Here is a 25,565-nt window from a genome sequence, read left to right as displayed (position 1 = left end):
GTAAGAGCATCAGCTAAGAATCACTAATGCACATAAATCAGAAAATAGACTTTGTTCCAACGCAGGGATAGAATTTGAATCAATGCATCATGCTATTTTAGTTGGACACTTAACTGTTCGACTACCGACTTAAAAGCCTTACTAACAAACACATGGATTCCTGTTAAGAACTTGCGTCCAGTTTCATAAAACACTCCTTTTAGGCTTATATTAAAGGTATTTACAAAGAAAAAAAACTTCATAAAATTGTGCATTAATATAGTGTGAAGTGAGGAGAACCGGACAAGAGCTAGTAAAATTTTAACTCTACTTACTATTATATTCGCCTCTTGCACCATACAGATCGTAGTTCACACAAAAATTGTAATTAAATTAACATTTTGTATTTCCTGCAAACCCGAGGGAATACTATAGGTTACAGATTACAAAGTAAAACAAAATACATAATGGTATTGAAATTCAAGCACGTGTATCTACGGACAAAGAGTTGAAACAATAAAGCCATTTTCTTATTATGTTCCACAAGGAGTTATTTTATAAGAAAGATATTGTAGCTATTAACCGCAGCTTCACCCTCGTTAAACTTTCTTAGTTTTGAGTTTATTCTTTAAACACAAAGAAAAATAAAAATATTTTTTCTTTTGTGTTGTTATGGAAGGCTGTAATATATAAAAAATATTCAAAAAAAAAGGCAAACAGCAGGGATAATAACAGTAAGTATCACTTTTCAGTACCTATATTATTCATTAAAATTACTTTGAAAAAGTTTAAAGAATTACATAGATAAACAACAAAAAACACACGATGAGCTGTTTTGTCATATAATGGTTTGTACAGTTCCCACAAATTGGAGCATGCGCGTTTCAAACCCCCAACTTTCTTGAAACCAGTCGCTTGCTGTACCCTCTGCTATAGAGGAGACTGTGTCAATCTGTGCCCGGAAAACATTCGGGAATTTAAAAAGTTCGCTAAAGACTACCATACAAAAAAAAACAATAAAGTGTTAAACACTGGCTGTTTATACCGATGTGTCGTTAATTTAAAAATGTTGTAATAATAATCGAGAATTAAAAAAGTATTCCATTAGAATAAGTTTAAAATTTGTGTATTAAAATTGTGACACTGGTTGGTAATAATGATGAATTTAAAAGTGTTTAATAATTTTAATGATTACTAGTGTTCGAATTTTAAGTGTTAAGAAGTATTGAAGTGATAGTGTATGTAGTGTTTAGTATTAAATTTTTAAATCTTGGAGTAAAAAGTCTTTAAAAGTAAGTACCTTATTCTACAGTGATTTATTTTCTGTGAGGCAACATTTTAAATTTCCAACGATCTCTTTTCAATGTTCTTAAAAATAATTAATAATTACTTAATTTCTTTCTACTATTAATTGCAATTACTGTAACTGCATTAACTACATACCTGCTCAAATGTTGAATGCTCTTAAGTTTTTTGCCGTATAATAAAAAAAAAGTTAATCAATCAAATAAATATTTCTGACTGAAAAACGAACGAAAATGTTCAGGGGGTGTCTTCAGTTTTAAGGCATTTTGTAGAAAAACCGATCATCTTTTTTCAGTATGAATTATTATCATTGTCAGTATATTTCCACATTTTCTTTGCCTACCCCTTCTAAGGAAGAGGCAAGATTTTATGTTTATACCAAGGAAAATTGAACCAACTGGGTATATGAATGTGCATGTGAAAAAAATGTTTTCCATCATAACCTGATTAGAGATTGAACCTGGGACCTATATTTAAGAGGCGAGAACAATTACTGCGCGTGACAGCCATATTGTTGAATTCTAAACACAGAATTGTGTCAATAAGTTACGGAACCATATCATTTTGTGTACACAGATTCAAATGAAAAGGTAGCATGTATAATTAGTGTTATTAGATCCGATTTAATTGATGTTTACAATGTGGTTCTATTCAGTAATTGACATACATATAATCATGTCTATATACCTTGCAGGGTAGACAAAGCCAATAGTCTTGAAAAGACTGATAGGCCACGCTCGGCTGTATAGATTTATGATGGAATTGAGATTCAAAATTTCCAATTCTATCATTAAGCCAAACAAACAACATCTGAACGTGGCCTATCAATCTTTTCAAGATTGTTAGCTCTGTCTACTCTGAAAAGGATATAGACGTGACTGTATGTATGTAAAAAAAAATATTGAAATTTGTTTATTTGCCAGCCATATTTAAAAGCTCGGACTGCAGGGATTTTTAAGCGGTATAACGTTTATTAAAGGCCAATTTGAATTAGTCAAAAACAAATAAAATTTTCAATTATTGAAAAATTTTCTGAATAAAACAATAGATAAATGGAAAATATAGACATCACGCCTTTATCCCATCCGCGGTAGACGGGGCCAATAGTAACAAAGTCCCAAATGCTTCCAAATGGTAACTTATTTACCTGACTTTAGTTAGTGGAAAACGCGCTTAAGCTTAAGATGTAATGAATATTTCTACTACTAAGTATCGATTAAATATTGAATAGGACCACTCCATCTCTTTCCCATGGATGTCGTAAAAGGCGACTAAGGGATAGACTTACACACTTGGGATTCTTATTTTATGCGATGGGCTAGCAATCTGTCACTATTTGAGTCTCAATTCTATCATTAAGCCAAATAGCTGAGCGTGGCCTATCAGTCTTTTCCAAGACTGATGGCTCTGTCTACCCCACAAAGGATATAGACGTGACCATATGTACATACATATGGTCACGTCTATATCCTTTGTGTGTATCCTCATACATATGAGGTAACTCACATCTCCACGCGACCTTATGTCAAGCCTTCCTTTTTACTGAAGTGATTTTTCTGATATGTATCAAGTTGTCAAAGTTTTTGTAGGCCCGAACTATGTAAGCCCTTTTTTTCCTTAAGTGCCCGAAACCGTGTGGTTCCCGGCACCAGTACAAAAAAGAATATGACCACTCCATCTCTTTCCCATGGATGTCGTAAAAGGCGACTAAGGAATAGGCGTACAAACACGGGATTCTTTTTTTTTTAGGCGATGGGCTAGCAACCTGTCATTATTTGAATCTCAATTCTATCATTAAGCCAAATATGTAGCTAAGCGTGGCCTATCAGTCTTTTCAAGACTGTTGGTTATGTCTACCCGACAAAGGATATAAACGTGACGATATGTATGTATGTACCCTTAGTATCGTTGAGTTAGTAGCATGTAACACAAGTCTCGAACTTACTTCGAAGCCTACTCAATCTGTGTAATCTGTACCGCATATAATAATTCATTTTATTCGTTTTAATTTCCTAATAAATAAAAATAATTTTTAAGACAACTGCCACATATGTCAATAAATAATAGGTCAGAAATAGAAAACCTTAAAACAGTATGATTGTGAATATTATGTCAGACCCTCTGACATTCCACTGGGAAAACTGAGTACTTTCGGGAATGATATCGCCTGTCATTCAAAAGTCAGACTGAATAATGAATTATTTATGTGGCTCGTAAAGTAGAATAGGGATAGATGTTCATTAGATTTTGTCAAAACCATTTGGTATATAAAGTGATGATGTAAAGGCTTGATGGTTAGTTATACTTTTAGTTTTAAGTTTATCTGTCGTAAACTACAACTAAATGAAAATATATACATATTATCACATCTATTTCCTTTGCGGGGTAGACAGAGCCAACATTCTCGAAAAGACTATAGGCCTACAAACTTGGGATTCCTTTTTTAGACGATGGACAGCAACGTGTCACTATTTTAATCTTAATTTTATCATTAAGACAAATAGCTGAACGTGGCCATTCAGTCTTTTCAAGACTGTTGGCTCTGTCAAGCCCAAAAGGGATATAGATGTGACCATATGTATATGTATGTATCAAATAATGCAATTGCCCTGCTGAAATGTAGTTAAAACTGATTTTTTCTGAATTGGACTAAAACTAACTTAACTATAAAACATCATCGCAGTTGAAATATTATACTTACTAGTTACTTATACTTAAACGTTTATCCTGTTTAGGTGTAGGCAATTGCATTAAATTCAAGAAAAAGTGTCAGTCTTAACACAATCACTATAATTTCTAAGCAGTTTAGTACAATTACGAAAGTGCAAATACGCAATCCATTTCAACAATTTAATAATACTCAGAGTGGTAGAAATAAAACAAAAGGTTAAATTTTAATTTGTGGCAATCTTTTTGTGATTTAATTTGTCTGAGTGTCATCCTAAAAGTCCTATAAATTAATCTAGATTTTGGAAGCTTTTTGATTGAATTGTTATTCAGATATTTTGGTGACGACGAGCTCGTTTCGAGTTTTGTTACAAAATATTATCATAATAATCTTCTTTTACATTACATACTTATGTCTGAGAGTTATGACCACTGGTATCTTAATGAAGGAACTCCAGGCAGCAGGGGTTTGTGAGTGCTCAAAAGACTTGTTGAGATTGACACGTGTCACAATCCTTATTCTTTACCGCCCAATTTGAAGTGCTTATTATCCCATAAAAAAAATACATTCGAATAGAGAACGCTCTCATTTTTTTAAGTCTATAAAGAATTGGCTTTATCTTTTTAGTTTTTTTTTTACGATTTTATTTGGAATTATAAATTTAAGATTTGTTACATCTAAGTTGAAGTAGTCAGAATAAATGTTTTTTTTTTTTTTACTTTACTTAGGTATATCATAAAAAAGTTCACTCCCTCTCATTCATCATTCTTATCTTACGAAAAGCAGTTAAGCGTGTATGTATATAGATTTTGTATTAGTAAATATAATAAAATACTAAATGTACCTTCTTGTACCTTCACTTACATAACATCAAAAGAAAATTGTAACAAGAAATACGGACAATATTTTATATAGTATCTCGTTTCTTTGTTCGACACAGTATTTCCTCGAAATGTCAGAATATTTTTTGCTAACTGTTACATATATCATTCGTAACACACGGTATTATATAAAAGTACTTATAGATATATCAGATACATAAGATTCTTAAAGCAAATTTCGCAATTTCTGGCATCAAACTACCTCAATTTTGGACAGAAAATCCCGCATTCAATGTAATCCCGAGTTTAAATGCTCTCTTATCGTATCGCACGAGAATAATGGCGCTTCGTGAGATACTAATATATTCAGACCAGAATTTTCAATCGAATTCTATTTGTCGTTGAAAATAGTGGCAATAAATGCATCTCGCAAATGAGAGGTTTCTCTTTAGCCGTTTTCGTCTACCCTATACCACGTGGCTCAATATCGTAAAAGATGACATGGGAGCCAATGTACTGAAATCCGAGGATGCCGAAAACCGGACCATATTTATTTATTTATAACACACTGATATCACGACTTTATTATTTACTGATAAGTCAGTACCATCTTATTTGTTTTTTTTTTTATCTTAGTTGGATAGCATAGTAATGGAACTTAGTTTTCTATTTGTTACTTATTCGCAGCTTAATCTTTGGAGACATTCTAATTTTTTTTTGACACTCCAACGAGAGCGAAGTTCCGTTGAATCTTTGTCTTTTCAAGATTGTTGGCTCTGTCTACCCCGCAAGGGATATAGACGTGACGATATGTATGTATGTATGTATGTAGTAACTGCACTGTTCATTTATAAACACTTAAACACTTTCAAAGTCTTCAAGTAATAAATTGAAACTTAAAATATTAACTATTTTATTAGTTACTAGCTGTGTACCCGGGACTTCGTCAGCGAACTTGCTAAGTTTGTTACTCTTTCACGCAAAAACTACTGGACAGATTTTGATGAAATTTAGCCGAACAATGATTTTCACACAAACTTTCACCCCCCCATTTGACTATTTTGGAGGTCGATTTTCGAAAAAAAGTAGCCTATGTTTGAACGCGATTCTTAAACTATATACATATCAAATTTCATCAAAATCGGTTCAGCGGTTCAGGCGTGAAAGCGGAACGATGATTTTCATACAAACTTTCACCCCCCCATTTGAGTATTTTGGGGGTCGATTTTTGAAAAAATAATAATCTATGTTTGAACGCGGGTTTTAAACTATATACACCAAATTTCATCAAAATCGGTTCAATGGTTCGGCCGTGAAAGAGGAACAGACAGACAGACTCGCATTTATAATATTAGTACGGATTCTTCCCATTCCACATAAGATAAATAATACTAGTAAAAGGCGACTAAGGGAAAGGCTTATAAACTTGGGATTATTTTTAGGCGATTGGCTAGCAACCTGTCACTATTTGAATCTCAATTCTATCATCGAGCCGAACAGCTGAACGTGGCCATTCAGTCTTTCAAGACTGTTGGCTTTGTCTGCCCCGCAAGACAGAGCCAACAGTCAAAACAATCACACAACGTTTTAAGAATAGTAGTAAGTATCTTGACATGATAACGACGTGACGTTGACGTATATATAAGAAACCACCTCGTCAGTATAATTTTTAAAAATCTGTTAAAAAAAAAACGCTAAAAAATAACTCGTCAATTTTCACGCATCACAACACAACATGTTTTTTTTAAATATCGAACACATTTTGCTTTCTTTTTTCTTTTTTATTCAGTGCCAGTGCTTTCGATCTAAAATTCTGTTCACGTCTCACTAGGTACTTGAAGTGAACAATGGTCGTGTAGTCAATAAAATTACAATTAACTCGCGCCTTCATCAGCGTAGAACAGTTACCAATTCAAGGTTCTTCTATTACCGTTCCATTATATAATATTCGTAGTCTTAATTAAAAAATATTTAATAGGCGCCAAAAAACGTAAGTCTCGCGTAAATTGTTTTTAGCCAAATCACAAAATGTAATCAAGTTAAGGCCATTCACCACTAACTTATAGAGCAACTAGTGAACTATGTTAACTATAATATAACCCGGATGGAGTGGCAGACTTAGTCGTAATGTGCTGTGGTTTACTTGTCAAGAACTGCTTCAAATCATGAATGCAGACTGTACATATGTTACTAACTAATTCAATTACACCCTGTGTTAAACCACTTGTGTTGGATGCAGAGCATGTGGTATTCGTTCATAGATACATACACACATACATATGGTCACGTCTATATCCCTTGCGGGGTAGACAGAGCCAATAGTCTTGAAAAGACTGAATGGCCACGTTCAGCTATTTGGCTTAATTATAGAATTGAGATTCAAATAGTGACAGGTTGCTAGCCCATCGCCTAAAAAGAATCCCAAGTTTGTAAGCCTATCCCTTAGTCGCCTTTTACGATATCCATGGGAAAGAGATGGAGTGGTCCTATTCTTTTTTGTATTGGTGCCGGGAACCACACGGCACTCGTTCATAGAAATTGGAATAATATAGATATGTATCTAGAATTCAGTTAACATGTCGGTGTTACAGGTTTTTCACGAAAAGTATTTTAATAGCAAATCTCTTACATCAATGGATTTATTTTATTATAATGTTTTTGGCAAATCACACAGTTCATGGAATTCTCTTCGGTAAAAAACACTAACGTGTGAGGATAGAATATAAGTTATTGGTCAAATTACGATTTTAAGGGAAAATTTCGGTCTCTCCGACCTACAGATTTAGTCCGTGGGCGAATGGTTAACGTGTCTGAATAAAAAGCGTGATACTATACTAAGAGGGAACAGGTTCTAATCCTACCTAAACCACCAACGACTCTTTTCGGAATCATGTAGATTCATAGAGTGTTAACTGTGTTTCTAACGGTTAGGGATATAATCGTGAGTAAACTACACATGTGACTTTCATCTCAATTTACCTGATGATAAGCAAGGTGGCGTCTCAAATCGTGCACGCAGACTCAAATTTTATTTATTATACGATACGAGAAGTATCGCAAAGTTCTAAGTAATATTTATTGATTGAATGATTGCTAACACTCTTGCGATGAGGAATGTGTTTAACATATCGAATAATTCAATTATGATATATATATTATATATATAATTCCTAATTAAAATTTAATTAAAGCTTCCATAGAAATAAATGTTATGTTGATAAATCAAAGATCAAGATAAATTAGGAATAACCGAAATTTTCCCTTAACATCGTAATTTGACTAATAACTTATATTCTATCCTTAGACTTTAGGGTTTTTTTTACCGAAGAGAATTCCAGGAACTGTGTGATTTACAAAAAACAATATAATAAAATAAATCCATTGATGTAAGATATTAGCGATTGAAATGCTTTTCGTGAAAAACCTAAAATACCGACATATTAACTGAATTCTAGATATATTATTACAATTTCTATGAACGCAGGTGACACAGGTCACCCCGCAAATAATATTAGTACGGTTCGGATTCGGATATAGATTTCAGGGAAATCTTTCATCTGAATAAGGGTGTTCTTAATGTCAGTCTTCATTCTTTTTGAGAAAAACTAGACTGTCTATGATCGAACGGATAAGGTGCCTGACTAATGCGTAAGTAATGCGCAGAGACACAGGTTCAAATCCTACCTCGGGTATTACTAATGACTCTTTTCTGAGTCATCTACATTATTTTTAGTGCTAACTGATGCCCTAACATGCATACATATAGTCACGTCTATATCCCTTGCGGGGTAGACAGAGCCGACAGATAGGCTGATAGGCCACGTTCATGCTCTTACGGTGGTTAAAAACACAGTGAGGAAACCTGCACATTCACAGGCAACTGAAAGTGCAACCATGCATAATGAGTTACGTTCCCCTGCAAAAGTTGCGGAGGTCAAATCTGCGCTACATGTAAAAAAGTACGTTTGTCTATGCCTTTCCCTGACAAAAATTAATATTGATATTATCCTATAATGTCAGACTAAAAATGTATCTCTACATATAAATACTCTTTATTTTACCATTCCAAACAATCCACAAAATATACCAATTTAGGGTCATTTAGTGCCATCAAAATCATATTTTGTGGTATATAGTTAATCTAGGTTCACCCTAAGTTCGGAATGGCCATGTCATTAAAGAACTCTGAACTATTCTTGAAGCGATTAAGATCTATAAATGCGATCATATTTAAAAATAGTACAATCGATATTAGGCGGCTAGACTGCTATGATATTTCATAAATTGACTGTCAAAGAAAAGATATGTACACACATACATACATACATATGGACACGTCTATATCCCTTGCGGGGCAGACAGAGCCAACAGTCTTAAAAAGACGGAATGGCCATGTTCAGCTATTTGGCTAAACGATAGAATTGAGATTCAAAAAGTGACAGGCTGCTAGTCCATCGCCCAAAAAAGAATCCCAAGTTTGTAAGCCTATACCTTAGTCGCTTTTTACGATATCCATGGGAAGGAGATGGAGTAATCCTATTCTTTTTTGTATTGGAGCCGGGAACCACACATAAATAAAAAGGTAAATAATATACTTAATAATAATATTCCTTTAACATTAATATTGGCGATCGCATTACTTTCTTTACCTGGGTTTGTTGCTAAGCAATTTATCAATAGAATTCGCTCGCTACCGGGTAAATCATGAATACCCACAAAAGGAAAAGGTGGCTGACTTATCTTTCAATAGTCAAATGAATGATTTATGCCGAAATTCGACAAACAAATACTTGAAACAGATAGGTACTTATATAATTTTGTAGGCATTCATCAGACTCTTGAAAAGTTTCTCGAACATTCGATTGATGGCCTGTGGATTAATCCATCAACCTTCAGTCAACGTTATTTTTAGATATTTAAATTATCGTCCAAATAACTTTTCATCCGCGATTATTTAGAGCCGTGTAGATTCCGGCACAATATTAAAAAATAGGATCACTCCATCTCCTTCCCACGGATGTAGTAAAAGGTGACTAAGGGATGGGCTTATAACCTTGAGATCCTTCTTGTAGGCGATGGGCTCGCAATCTGTCACTGTTTGAATCTCAATTCTATCATTAAGTCTTTCATCTGAACGTGGACCAAACTATCAAGACTGCTGGTTCTGTCTACAGCGCAAGAGATACAGACGTGATGAAACCAATGAGTGAATGAACAATTTTGTAATCACAACCTCAATAACTAATTCACTTTCTTCCTTCTCTTAAAATCTAACTCTTAAAAATTTATTCACAGAATGGAAGACCCCAACTCCACGTCAATAGCAAACAGTTCTCTCCTGCGCATGAGGGATGTGACCACAACAGATGTCGCCGTGGTCACGATAAAAAACGCAACAGCGGTCAGCAACGCGTACGAGTGGCGGTTCATACTGCCGCCGTACATATTGATATTTCTACTATCGATATCGGGAAACTGTTTGGTCATAGCAACACTTACCAGCAACAGACGGATGAGGACAGTGACGAATGTTTACTTATTGAATTTGGTAAGTTTCCTTTTACATACACACATATAGTCACGTCTTGCGGGGTACACAGAGCCAACAGTCTTAACAAGACTTAATGGCCACGTTTAGCTTTTTTGGTTTGATGATCAAACATCCGTGGGGAAGAGATATGAGTAGTCCTATTCTTTTTTCTATTAGTGCCTTTTAGTATTAGTAGTTTTTAGAATAAGTTAAATATTTATAAGGGTTTTAATACACGCATGTATACAAATAGTCACGTCTATATTCCATGCGAAATAGACAGAGCTAACGTTCTTAAAAAGACTAAGTTAGACTGCGTTCAGCCATTTGGTTATAGTAGACAATATAAACATATCTTTCCCATGAATATCGTAAGAGGCGACTAAAGGAAGAGCAAAAAAAAACAGGCGTGATTTTATGTATGTATGTGTTTATAAATAAGTCCTATTGTAAAATGCTAGAAACCACACGGGACATCTGTATCTCGTAATACTAAAACTTTAAAAGTTTATATTAGAATGGAATAGAACATACATACATATGGTCACGTCTAATCCCTTGTGGGGTAGACAGAGCCAACAGTCTTGAAAAGACTGAACGGCCACGTTCAGCCATTTGGCTAAATGATAGAATTCAAATCCAAATAGAGAAAGGTTGCTAGCCCATCGCCTAAAAAAGAATCCCAAGTTTGTAAGCCTATCCCTTAGTCGCCTTTCACGACATGAATATGAAAATGAAAATGGGAAAGAGATGAAGTGGTTCTGTTCTTTTTTGTATTAGTGCCGGGAACCACACGGCACATACAATTCACTGCATTAAATCTGGAAGATTATGTGACTGACATATCGCAAATGAACGTTCACACCAAACCACTAACTGGATTTAGCTCAAACGTGACACGAAGCGAGCAACGATGACAAGACGGATTACGTGAAATGACCTCCATAGCAATGTTTCAAACTATGAGCAACTTGCTGTTGCCCGCGAATTCGTACGCGTGGAAAAGTCTATCATGTTTCTTCTACGTTGTAGATATGCTACATAAAGTGTTATCGTAGCTTTTGTACAAAATATATTTTCAACGTACCTACTGTTTTGTTTTTTCATATATACATACATATATATGGTCACGTCTATATCCCTTGCGGGGTAGACAGAGCCAACAGTCTTGAAAAAACTGAATGGCCACGTTCAGCTATTTGGCTTAATAATAGAATTGAGATTCAAATAGTGACAAGTTCCTAGCCCATCGCCTAAAAAAGAATCCCAAGTTTGTAAGCCTATCCCTTAGTCACCTTTTACGACATCCATGGGAAAGAGATGGAGTGATACTATTCTTTTTGGTATTGATGATAAAACAAACAATCAAATTTTGCCAGACCTGTTAAATACATAAACAATGTATTTAACAGGATGACAGTGATAAAATCTACCTGCGAGAATGCCTCACGTCAGCTACTGCCTTTCTACTCTGGAAAACGAAACAAGAATTAAAGGGACTGTATAAATACATATGGTGTAAGAATGGTAATATTCTGGTACGGAAAGCTGACAAGGAAAAAATTCTATCGATACGATCGATGCAAGATGTTCAAAACGCAAAGTCATTCCATCGCAGTGAGTAACTTCACCTTACATTTATTTATTATCTGAATTTATAATTAGTGTGTACACAATTAGTTTTCAAAATTCACTCATTTGATTAACAATCCTAATTTTATTGAAACAAATTGTTCGAATTGGGATGATTTTGCAAAAATCGTGCCTTCGTCGGCGAACTCACTTATATTTTTTCATCTCAATATAAGATCCGCCAAAAAACACTTTGCTGAACTAGAAAACATAGTTTTAAATTCGAAACACACTATCCATGTTATCGTACTAACTGAGGTTAACCTAAAAGATAACCAAGTTTCTATGTTTAACCTTCCTAACTATACATTATACTCAGAAGTACGAGTGGCTAATAGGGGCGGAGGGATACTGCTGTATGTATGTACACAAAGCAATTACATTTGATAGATATAATATAAGTACATCTGAATTTGAATGCTTAACTGGCAAAATTAGTATAAATAATTTTAATCTCAATATTTGTGCTGTATACCGACCCCCTAAAACTTCAAAATATAGATTTACAACGGAACTGTGTACATTGTTGAATAATTGCTCGCAAAAGGAAAATTATCTAATAGTAGGCGATATGAATGTTGATATAAAGAAAAGTAACATAGATAGCAATCGTTATTTGGATTCTTTGTGCGCTTTAGGTTTCAACAGTGGCGTAAACTCATACACACGGATAGAAACGCTAAAGTATAAAAATCGAACCATAGTCACAAAATCATGCATAGACCATGTATTTGTGAGGTGCACTGACTCGCGTGATTTATACACTACGGTTGTAAACACTCCACTGGCCGATCATTACATAACCGGTTTTGCCATCTCGGGCGTTATCAGGACGAGTGAGTCACCTAGTAATAAGCAAGTTTTATATAAAATAGACAATAATAAACTACACTGTGAACTCGGAAGCGTAGATTGGAAATTGCCCTTGCAATTCAACAACCCGAATGATATTGTAAACTACATTTATAACAACATTCATAGTGCATATAGTAGTTGTAAATATATTGTTAAAAATGATGGGAGTAGTAAACGTAAGGAGTGTACATGGGCTAACAATAAGTTAAATAAAATGTGTGAAAAGCGTGATGAATTATTCTCTATTTGGCTTAAAGATAAAAATAATATTAAAAATAGACTTTTATATAACATTTACAGAAATAAAACTAACAAATACGCTAATTACCTTAAAAATAAAGAAATTTATTCCAATATTAGCAAAAATTTTAAAAATAGTAAAAAAGTATGGGATATTATAAATAAACTCACTGGTAGAATAACAAGCCGCATCGACGATATATTAATCAAAAATTTCAAATTAAACCCAATAACAGTAGCAAATAATTTTGCCAATGAATTTGAAAATAATACTAAGACAATATGCAACTTCTGTGATCAACCGATATTGGATAGAAAATCTTATGAGATAATTCCTGACAGGACACTTAGACTTCAGCGCGCGCGGGAGGAAACGGTTGCATCTATCATCAAACAACTGAATGACAACAAGAGTCCTGGCTACGACGGTATTCGAGTTAAAGACATTAAGATTCTTTCTGATCATTTTGTCCCGGTAATAACGCACCTTATAAATTGCTGCCTTGATACGGAAATTTACCCAGATCTCCTTAAAATAGGAATTATTAGACCCATATATAAAAAAGGGAAACATAATGAATACAACAATTATCGACCAATCACAATTTTGTCTTGCCTAGATAAAATTGTGGAACGCTACTTAGGTGACCAATTAAGTAATTATTTACAATCAAATAGCATAATTAGTATAAATCAATACGGTTTTCAAAAATATAAAGGTACCTCTCAACTCTTAAATAAATTCTCGAATGAAGTGAACAATTATTTAAATAAAAAAATGCATGTACTGGTTCTCTTTGTAGACTTTAGCAAAGCTTTTGATATGCTAAAATACGACACTCTATATGAGAAATTATCACAAAATGGAATACAAGGACCATTATTAAACTTGATAAAAAACTATCACAGCAATAGATACACTGCCGTCAAAGTCCAAGAGCAACTCAGTGTTAAGATCTTGACCACTAAAGGCACGGCGCAAGGTTCAATAATTGGTCCAACTGAATACCTCTTGTATGTAAATGATATGTGTAATGTCATAGGGTCGGGATCGATGTACCAATTTGCTGATGTTACATGTCTTCTAGTGGCCAATAAGGACATTACTCAAGCCGAAAACATCTTACAACAAAATTTTACTAGTATGTGTAAATGGGCACACGATCTTGGCCTTGTGATTAACGCTCAAAAAACAAAAATAGTTCACATCCGCTCATCACATAATAGAGTAACAACTGTACCAGCTGTCAAAGCCCATGAACACGCTTGCTTACACTCTAATAACTCATCTGGTTGCCAATGTCCCTTCCTGGAAGTAGTGGATAATCATAAATACGTTGGTCTTCTGATCGATAGTAGATTTTGCTGGGGACCGCATAAAAATCATGTTTGTAACAAGTTAAGGTCAGTAATTAGCAAACTTTACTTACTTAAATATAAATTACCTTTTAAAATACTGAGATTATTGTACCTCGCCTTGGCGGACTCAGTTATAGGCTACGGCCTAAGTAGTTATGGAAGGACATATTCTACATACATTGATTCCATTTATAAATTACAATTAAAAATGTTAAAAATAATTATTCCTAATACTATATTAAAAAAAATAAACAAGGATGATAAAGAGTTATTTAAATATTGCAATGTAATGAGTGTATATGATAAAATTAAGTACTTAACTTTAACTGAATCATGTCAAAAAAATTGTCTAGAAGAAAAACAACGACCTTCCCACCTAAGGACACCTTGTTACAGGAAAAAATATAATATTCCCAAATATAATAACTTGTATGGAACTAGAGTACCAACATACATGGTACCTTATTATTTGAACGAACTTCCTTCAGAACTTCAGGAGTTGTATACTAAGGATTTTAAAAAGTTTAAATTAAAGTTTAAAATATATCTAAATTGTAAATGTAACAGCGACTCACCGAACATAGATAAACCCTGCGAGGTTTGCATGGTTCGGTAGCTATGTTTTGTATGTGTTATAAGAATACTGAATAAATGATTTAAAAAAAAAAAAAAAAAGGTCTGGCAAAATTTGAGGTTTTCGATGCTTAGGTATAAGGTAATTTAGTTTGAGTGCTAATCCATGCTCTAATAGTGAGGGAAAACATCTTGAGAAAACCCGCACATTCACAGGCTACTGAATGTGTAACCATGGCCCAATATGAATTTAGTTTTCCTACAAATAATGCTAGGATCAGGTGGGTATCGCTTCGTAAAAATTCAAATAGTAACATGTTGCTAACACATCGTCTGCAACAAGAATCCCAAGTTTATTAGAATTTCTCTTATCGTGTTTTCCGACATCCATGCAAAAGATATGGTATAGTTCTAATCTAAAGTGCTGGGAACCACACGGCACTCATACCCATGTTACTATGTTTACAATTTTTTGACGCGTAAGATCATGACCTTCGCATGAAATTCTATTTCGCTCATAAGATGTTCTTATGACCCATTTAATAAAGGAACAATACACTATTTTTGAAGTAGGGTAAATCCTAAATTTTGCGATAATATTAACGACCTTCCCCATTACCCTAGCCCGACCAAGTTTCATTGAAAAACTAATAAAGCGATTCCTATCACAACACTGAGATGAAAGGCCGTTACCATAGCGCTCAATAAATTTGACTAAAATAACTTGCTAGTTAGAAATTAATTTAATGAAAAGAAGTGAAAAAATCTATGATCAAATCGGGAATGTTCTGATTGAAAGTGTGAAGAGAACCTAGTCTCTAGTTTGCATGAACGAGAGGTAGGATTTGAACTTGTGCCTTTATTCATATTTTTATTCATTTATTTGCCAATTAAGTGTAGGAATATTGACCGTTAAATTAAGAATGGAGCTTATAACTTATCAACCTTTTAAAGGCATGGCATGAAATAACATAAAAGGAACTTTAGATAAAGTACGCGTGACAACCCTATAATTTTATACTCAGACCTATTCAATATGTTTTCATGAAAATCGGTCAAGCCGTTTCGAAGGAGAATGGTAACGAATATTGTGACATGAGACATTGTTTTGGTGTCCAAAAAGATTACACTATGTTGCTGATATAAAAACAAAACGAAACCTTAATTAATTTTCATCTTTAATGTAAAATAAATGTTACAACACTTAAAAAATCGAAGTGAGTATAAACAAATTTTAACGAGGAAAAATTACAGGATATTAAATTACGAAGTACCTTTCTCATTTTTTATAAAGAGGATAATTTGCGCTCCTATTGTCTTAAAAATAAATTTTACTAAGAATACTTCAATTTTATTATCTAAAAAATCTCTTAAATTTTTGGATATTGTTTCAAATAAAAGTCTAAATAAAATTATACTGATGTAGACTTTGCCTATCACTCCAAAAAAGAGGGGTGATTTTATGTACTTATGTTTGCATACCATCTTCCTCCTGGCTTCAGTCTGACCACGTCTGACCTCCGCAACCTTTGCAGGAAAACCTGACCCGTATTGGATTCACAGTTACACATCCGGTTGCCTGAATGTGCAGGTTTCCTCACGATGTTTTCCCCTCACCATAATACTCGTACATAACTTCTTAAAATGGTCATTGATACTTGGCCGAGTATCTAAAATACCCATACAATATGCCCAAATAATGACCTGTCATATAAAATTTTATTTTCGAAATAACCTTCTTTTTAGGTACACTAGCTATTGCGCGGGGCTTCGCTCACGTGGGAAATTCTTATTACTTATTTAATTACTTCAATCTAGAGTTTACAATAACTTAAAGGAAGAAAGAACATTTAAAAATTCGAAATCACGCCTACGCTTATATTTCTCAATCTATCGTCATTTTACTTTTTCTGGAACAGTTCTTTATTTAATTAATAACAAGGCACTAGTTAAGTCTTAGTTCCATCATAATGCCACACAGCTGAACGTGGCCTATCAATGTCTTCAAGACTCTCGGCTCTGTCTACCCCGCAAGGGATATAGATGTTATCATATGTGATGTTATGCTTATAATCTGTTCAGAAGTCCTGATGCGGGTGAATAATGTGTAAGTACTGTAGCAAGAAGATAACTGTGTGAAAGGCTACGTTCAGTCAGTCAGAGTGGTCCAAAAGATGGAGTGGTCCTATTCTTTTTTGTATTGGAACACATTATATGTTACACGAAACATATTATATTATGCGATAAATTAAAAATGTTATTATTTTTTAGCGGTCTCCGTCTCAGTGGACGTCTGGACCTTGGTGGCGATATCGCTGGAGAGGTACTTCGCGATCTGCCGGCCACTCAAGTCCAGGAAATGGCAGACACAGTGCCACGCGTACAAGATGATAGCAGTTGTGTGGGTACTGTCTGTGACCCTAAATTGGCCCATTCTGATCGTGTCGAAACTTCAGCCTATGAGAGGAAATGGTGATTGGTTTATGCACATTTAATTATTTAACATACATACATACATACATAAAATCACGCCTCTTTCCCGGAGACGTAGGCAGAGACTACCTCTTTCCACTTGCCACGATCTCTGCATATTTCCTTCGCTTCATCCACATTCATAACTCTCTTCATACAAGCTCGGCGGTTTCGGGTACTTTTGACCTGACCCTTTACCAGGACGTCCTTAATTTAAAGAATATGAAACCTTACGCATTTTTGAATGCGCATACGAATGTTTAGCTAGATTAAGACATGCCTTCAGTCCCGTAACATTGCGCGCGCGAAAACTGTCGCTGTCCCGCTCCACGTCATAATAGAAAAGCGAAACAGTGATAGTTTTTTTCGTAATTTCAACAGCGTCACGCGTGCCACCTGGATAAGTTTTTAAAGAATGTAGGTACATAAACGTATATGGTGTACCCCAAGGAGGTATTTTAAGAGGACTTTTTCAATTAACATAAAGGGGAAGCCAATAATCACTAGTTCCCTTATCGTAATCATAGCATTGAATACTATTGGCGCGTCAGATCTAATTTAGGAGATAAAGAATTTCCTCTCCGATCGTTTCGTCTTCATCGTTAATCTTTTTTCGGGAAACGAGAATATATAAGATAGTTATCATAATGAGTTTGTTTTGTAGGGTTTTTTTTTTGCTAATCTATCTGGTTTTTTTCCGTTCCCGTAATAATTTATAGGAAAAATTATCCTTTGTAACATCAGGAAATTTTGTCTGTCAAATATCATTAAAATCGGCATAAAAGTATTTGCGTTAAAAACATTACACACATATGTATGTACAAAAATACGACAAATACTCTTAATTTATTAGCTTAGATTTTTATTTTTTAACAGCCTACAAATGCCGAGAAGTGTGGTCTAGTTTGGAGTTGGAGCGGGCCTTCAACCTGGGTCTGGACGTAGCCTTGCTGTTGGTGCCATTCTTCATCATGTCCTTCGCCTACTGCCTCATCGTGACCAAGCTGTGGAGGGGCATGAGACACGAGATCAAACATAACTTCAACTGGCAGAGACATTGTAAGTAATTAGCTTCTTTTTTCCTTTGTGCGAATGTACGTAATGCCAACCCGGGCTTCCTCAGAAGATCAGCGTTGGCTGTGTAGCATATTGTTTACAGCCAGCATTATGCTGAGGGGGTACCCTTTAGGGACCATCCTGCCTGTCTACTTTTAAACTTGTACGATATTCTTGTATTTTTGTTTTTTTTTTTTGTTATGGTTTTACGAAGAAATTATATTTTACTTTACTTTTACTAAGTTAATTTTTTTCAATTTAATTTTTTTTTTAAAGAAAGCTCGTATTAATACTCGGTCTTATACTTTTATCAGTGTTATTTAGAAGATTTTCGTTTATAAATAAATAATTTGTGTCGCCGTCCGCGTGACGTTTTATTCCGGGCAAATTTTCGTAAATGCGTTTTCTTACGACACGCAACTGCAAAGAATATGATGAATATGATGTCCCATACGAAAAGATCTTTTAAAGTTGAGAAATTAAAAAGTTTATTGTTTAATACAGTCTTACTTTCGGACAAAAATTGCGTGAATACATAAATTAAGAAAACCTTACAAAGCCAATTCATTTTTTAATTATAACATAAAAAATAAACTGAAAAAAAAACACAGGTTATGAGGTTACATAACATAAAACAGATAACAATAGTCGTCTTTTACTACATCCATGGTAAACAGTTGGAATGATAATAATTAACAATAGTCTACTTAATTGGCGAGAATATGAAATTTCTCGAAATATTGCTGAAGTACTTGTTAGGAATTCGTTAAAAACTTTAATTACATTTATATAAAACAAACTAGCTTTCCGCCCGCGGCTTCGCCCACGTGTAATTCGGTTATATATAGCGTTTTTTAATGATCTCGACAGGGCTTTTTCTTCCACAGGCTGAAATCTTGTTACAACTGGAATTAAATATAGCCTGTGTTACTCAGGGATGATGTAGCTTTCTGACAACTCGTGATAGTTAATAGAAAATAAAATTCGGGTGTTTTATTTATGCATACCGATTACGCCGAGATTTATGGACCGATTTACGTGATTCTTTTTTTGTTCGGTAGAGTATACTTTCAAGTTGGTCCCGTTGTTACCTAGTCAGGATCTGATGATGGTATTCCAGGGAAATCAAGGGCAAACCTCAAATTTACAGGCAATTACGTTTTTGAAAATTTCATAGATCTGTTTAAGTATTTGCGTCTGATAGTCATCATCCCATGTGAATGAGCTGATGATGGAAGGTACAACTCCTCAACGGTTAGGAGTTGAAAGAAAATTCTTACGAAGTTATACGTACATGTGAGGCTATTAGGTTGACCTGATAATAAAAAGTAAATCTCATTAACGTTAAGAATTTAGGTGAAAATGGATGCGGACAAATTTCGTCTCTTCACTTGTTTCCTTTTAGCTGTTTGTATGGGTAGTGTTAACACAAAATAGGGATTTAAAGGCGTGATGTTATTAATGTTATGCATGTATGTACATAATTATGTATGTTATTATGTATGTTAAAGAGACGACTGAAAGTTGTCATACAAAGTCTTTTTTTTTTAAGGATGGGAAATCATCAAATGACGTCTCCCGCTCTGGGTGGAACGGAAGGGAGTGTCAGACTTTTACTGACTAAAACCCACCTCGTTCCTTCAGTTGCCCTTTGCGTTCCGGGGCCACGGTATCTCGTTAGAACTTTCCCGCAGCCCCGGCTCAGTTTATCCCGTTTCCCCCCCCTTGGGGGTTGACATTTCAAAAATCCCTTCTTAGTGCTCACTTATGTTACTAAAGGAACTTCTGTTCAAAATCTCAGACTCCTATACCGAGCGGTTTCGGCTGTGCGTTAATAAATCAGTCACCCAATCGCACCCCCTAAATCACGATTGGAGGGTAGTTTGAAAAAACTTATAATGTCAAACATATTTACTTGCCTATGTACGTGTTCATGCCAAGTTTCAAGTTTATAAACCCAAGGAATAAGATTTTTCATAGAAACGTTTTTACCCCTTTTCCCCCCCTTGGGGGTTGAATTTCCAAAAATCCTTTCTTAGTGCTCCCCTACATACCCCAAGGAACCTACATTCCAAATTTCAGCTGTCTACGACCAGTAGTTTCGACTGTGCGTTGTCTGTCAGTCAGTCACTCAGTAACGGAAGAGTTTTATATATATAGATTATGTTACTAAAGGAACTTCTGTTCAAAATCTCAGACTCCTATACCGAGCGGTTTCGGCTGTGCGTTAATAAATCAGTCACCCAATCGCACCCCCTAAATCACGATTGGAGGGTAGTTTGAAAAAACTTATAATGTCAAACATATTTACTTGCCTATGTACGTGTTCATGCCAAGTTTCAAGTTTATAAACCCAAGGAATAAGATTTTTCATAGAAACGTTTTTACCCCTTTTCCCCCCCTTGGGGGTTGAATTTCCAAAAATCCTTTCTTAGTGCTCCCCTACATACCCCAAGGAACCTACATTCCAAATTTCAGCTGTCTACGACCAGTAGTTTCGACTGTGCGTTGTCTGTCAGTCAGTCACTCAGTAACGGAAGAGTTTTATATATATAATATAGATTGATAACTCGAATGAAAGGGCCGCGATAACAAAGTATGACACTCGCAGTTCTATGAAATGATTCGCTATTCAATGCATGTTTTCACTTCCAAGGGTCTATTATGCGGGTTAAATGCATGTTTACCACGTATGTAAATCGACGTGTTCAACATTCTATAGCATATTATTCCACAGCTTTTCTTTAGACTATGAATTAGGACGTGGAACAATAAGGTTGTTTTCCACCGCATTCGCTGTTATGTTGTTATGGATATATGCATTTTAATAGCAATGAAAGCCGATGTGAATTAATTTGACCTTATTGTGAACAATTAAAAAAAAATCTTTTTTTTTTCAACTAGCTTTATCAAAATATATAAAAGAAGAAAGTGTGTTGTTATGGATAAAATATGCATTTTAATAGCAATGAAAGCCGATGTGAATTAATTTGACTTTATTATGAACAATAAAAAAAAATCTTTTTTTTCAACTAGCTTTATCTAAAAAAAATTTTTTTTTTTTTTAAGTAGCTTTATCTAAATATATAAAAGAAGAAAGTGAATGACTGACTGACATTTCAAGGCACAACCCCACTGCTGGGTCCAGAGACAAAAGAGGCGTATGTACACTTATGCGTACGGCCTCTGTGGCGTAGCGGTAGTACGCTTGTCTGTGACACCGGAGGTCCCGCGTTCGAATCCCGGCCAGGGCGTGATGAGCAAAGAACTTTTTCTGATTGGCCTGGGTCTTGGATGTATATCTATATAAGTATTATAAAATATAGTATCGTTGAGTTAGTATCTCGTAACACAAGTCTCGAACTAATTTCTCAATCAGTGTTATTTGTCCCGTAAATATTTATTTATATATATTTATTATACCTAAAGGTAAACTTTACCTTTTTCTTTAACTTTTTTTAGCTTTCGGTATTTAATTCTAATTCAAATTCAAAATTATTATTCATTATTATATCGGATACTTCATATCGCTTAATAATTGCCAAAAAGTAATGTTTTTTTTTTTTTATTTATTTTGACACAAACAGTCATAAGAAACAAAAAGTACAATAATACAGTTTTAAAAAGATAGACCAAACAGTGTCGAGCAATAATACAATAAAAATTGCGTGCTTATAACAAACAGCAAGAGATGGTAAAAGAAAAACTAATTTGGTAGGTATCAGATAAAGGCAATTATATAAAGTAAGAGAAGGACATTGAGTTGCGTAGAAAAACAAATACAAACAGAAATTCGAGTAGACATCAAACGATTCCAAGTATGTATATGTAGTATTGTACCTTAGTTTTGTATTGATAACAGCTTATTACGAATTAAATTTTTTGTGGACTGCAATGAGTTTAAAAAAATGTCAACGTCTGAGAAAACAACATTAGTTGACGTCAAATAAATTACTTAAAACTAAGTTTACTGCCGCTTCCAAGGCGTCAGTGTAGAAGAAGCGGTAACAAATTGCATCTTTACTTTAGCTTCAGCTTCAGCTTTTAAAATTTTGTAGATAATCTTGTATGGTTTCTCTTTTTATACAGTGGCCAATCAGAGTAGTATGAAGAACAGCCGACTTCTCTCGTCCACGCCAATCCTGGACAGCAATTCTTCCGATGTCTGCTGCAATTGGAATAATAAAAAGGTTAGTCTTAATCGGTATTTGATTCTCAATTCAGTAAAGGATAAAGTTATAAAAATAAATATGAATGAGTGCTGTGTAGTTCCCGGCACGAATAGAAAAAAGAATAGGACCACTCCATCTCCCCATGGACGTCGTAAAAGACGCCTTAGGGATAGGCTTATAAAATTAGGATTCTTCTTTTAGGCGATGGGCTAGCAAACTGTCACTATTTGAATCTCAATTCTTTTATTAAGCCAAACAGCTAAATGTGGCCTATCAGTCTTCTCAAGACTGTTGGCTCTCTCTTCCCCGCAAGGGATATAGACGTGATTATATGTATGAGGGAATGAGCGAAATATAATAAATAAATGACTATAAGATTGTATATAAGTCTTAATGTACAATATTCAATGCAAATTCATTGAGTTCCATGCGCAGGGTAAATTTACATGCGGTTGACTGAAGGTTTAATAACAAATTTATATTTAGGATACCATCAACCGTGTGGTTCCCGGCACAAAAACAAAAAACAATAGGACCACTCCATCTTTTTCCCATGGATGTCGTAAAAGGCGGCTAAGGGATAGGCTTACAAACATGGGATTCTTTTTTAGGCGATGGGTTAGCAAACTGTCACTATTTGAATCTCAATTCTATCATTAAGCCAAATAACTGAACGTGGTCATTCAGTCTTTTCTAGACTGTTGGCTCTGTCTACCCCGCAAGGGATATAGACGTGACCATATGTATGTATGTATACCATCAATCAACGGCTTAATGATGAAATACGAGTAGTATAAAATCTAAATTCAAAGGTTGCTGACCAACCGCTTTGAAACTTGGAATTTATTTTTAAATTCCAAGTTTCAAAGCCTTTCCAAAGGCTCTATACGTGATAATCCTGGAATGCATCATCGCTACATGAATAAAACAAAGTCGCTATTTTAGTCTGTTTGTCTGTATGCTTAAATCTTTAAAATTACGCAACGGATTTTGATGCGGTTTTTTGTAACAGGCAGAGTGATTCAAGAGGAAGGTTTTTTTATGTATAATAACATTTATAATTTTGCACCCGTGCGAAGCCCAGGCGGGTCACTAGTAAATAATAAATATAATTACGATTACTAAGTAGACTATGAGTCTAAATTAAAAATAAAATTATATTATTATCCACCATGATGGATAGCTACCGTGTAGAGGGGTAAACAAAAAAAAAAACAAAGAAAAAAGTCTAAGTAGTTAAACTAGAAACAGTTTTATAGTAACATACAAATTCGCAAACAAAAATAAAGGTAAATTTGACACAGATGCGTTTATTTAAAAAAAAAGAAATATCCAAAATGAAATCCCCTTTTTCCTTTGACATGTCCGAATTACACGATACGATGCACTGTAGTTTTATACCAAATACTTACATACATTTTTATATCAAAATTAAATGAGCGTTAATTAACATACAATTTGTGGTTCATTAAAATTAATAATGTTGGTTTAACAACGTTAATATACACAAACATGATACTCTATGAAAATATTTATATTTTACAACCTGTTTTCAGGAACTGACGTTATATTGACGTTTCTAACATATTTTCCTCAAGGTTTTGTACCAAAAAATTCCACAGGTAAATAAGCCGCTCTATTTTTTTATCACTTATCATTTTCAGTCGTTGGTTTTAAAGCACGTAACTTGTTAATTGACGTCCTAAAATGCTGCAGTGTAGTTTGTTCCGCCGCTTCTTCTACACATGCGCTTTGGAAGCGTGTAGTAGTTATAATTAGATTTAAGTGATGTGACGTCAATAAGTGATACCTTGTATTCAATTTTGAAAATAAATCTATTCTATTATTTTCTTGCTCAATATTTCAGACAGGTACTTGCTGGGAAATGTTTTGGCAGTATACTCGTAACTTGCCAATTAATGCACCTTGTTGGTTAGCACTTTATTTCACTAATAGTGGCCGCCCGCGACTTCGTCCGCATCCGGAAACCCTATCAATCCCGCGGGAACTCCGGGATAAAAAGTAGCCTATAATTATTCTGGGTCTTCCTACATACCAAATTTCATCGTATTCAGTTCAGTAGTTTTTGCGTGAAAGAGTAACAAACATCCATACTGACATACTCACAAACTTCCGCATTAATAATATTAGTGCTAAGTAATGAAACGCGGGTTGGAGTCTAACTGAATATATTTCATACTACCTCCAGTGTACAATATAAAATCCTGTATTTATGTTTAATACCTTACACATCCCACCACCAAAACTATAATATCTATTTATTAAAGTAAATACAAGAACATGAAAGTTTAAATAAGAATATTGTTCAGTTATTAAAGTTCACGTTATTTATTGTTAACATCTTTATTCATCGCCCTTCTGTAAGCTCTCATGGCTCGATCTGAGACAACCGGCAATAGGGAGGGCCTCGACTCGGATCGCACTCCCGTAGCTTCTACCGCGTCTTCGAATTCATCTTCGGAATTTATTAAAACCTCCGGTTCGACCCCGACCGGGCCCTCACACATACCGTTCCCCCCCGACACAAACTCGGGCTGCACATCCTTACCATCAGACCCCTGGGTCTCATCCTTTGACGTACTGGCACGAGAGAGAGAGTATCGATTTTTCGTAGTAAGCGGAACGATTTGATTGTGGTGTCTACGCCATTCGGTGGATTCCCCAACTTTTACTTTGCAAGAGACAGGCCCGGTAACTTCAGAGATGCGCCCTTTAGTCCATTTATGCCCCGTTTTGGAATAGTCTCGTGTGAGTACATCATCACCCAGCGAGAGACGTGAACGCCGGCCGGGCGCGGCGGCCGCCTGTTTGTCCTGCGCGTCGCGCACCACGGCCGCGCCGTCGGGCCGCAGCGCGTCCAGCCGGCCCCGCAGCCGGCGCCC

General features: G+C 35.0%; 1 protein-coding gene across 1 annotated transcript in view; it reads left to right on the top strand.

Moving 5' to 3' along the window:
• The first annotated feature begins 10,069 nt into the window (after window positions 1–10,069).
• Window positions 10,070–25,565, top strand: part of LOC106139860 (cholecystokinin receptor-like) — a 31,819-nt gene continuing 16,323 nt past the window's right edge. Inside the window, exons 1-4 of the mRNA XM_060944707.1 lie at window positions 10,070–10,321; window positions 17,230–17,434; window positions 18,311–18,493; window positions 22,580–22,680. Of these exons, the coding sequence (XP_060800690.1) occupies window positions 10,070–10,321; window positions 17,230–17,434; window positions 18,311–18,493; window positions 22,580–22,680 (741 nt within the window). The remainder of the gene's footprint in view (window positions 10,322–17,229; window positions 17,435–18,310; window positions 18,494–22,579; window positions 22,681–25,565) is intronic.

This window comes from Amyelois transitella, chromosome 6, assembly GCF_032362555.1.
Source record: "Amyelois transitella isolate CPQ chromosome 6, ilAmyTran1.1, whole genome shotgun sequence".
Classification (NCBI taxonomy): domain Eukaryota; kingdom Metazoa; phylum Arthropoda; class Insecta; order Lepidoptera; family Pyralidae; genus Amyelois; species Amyelois transitella.
The sequence above is the reverse complement of the archived record's forward strand: the minus strand, read 5'-3'. Positions and strand labels throughout refer to the sequence as shown.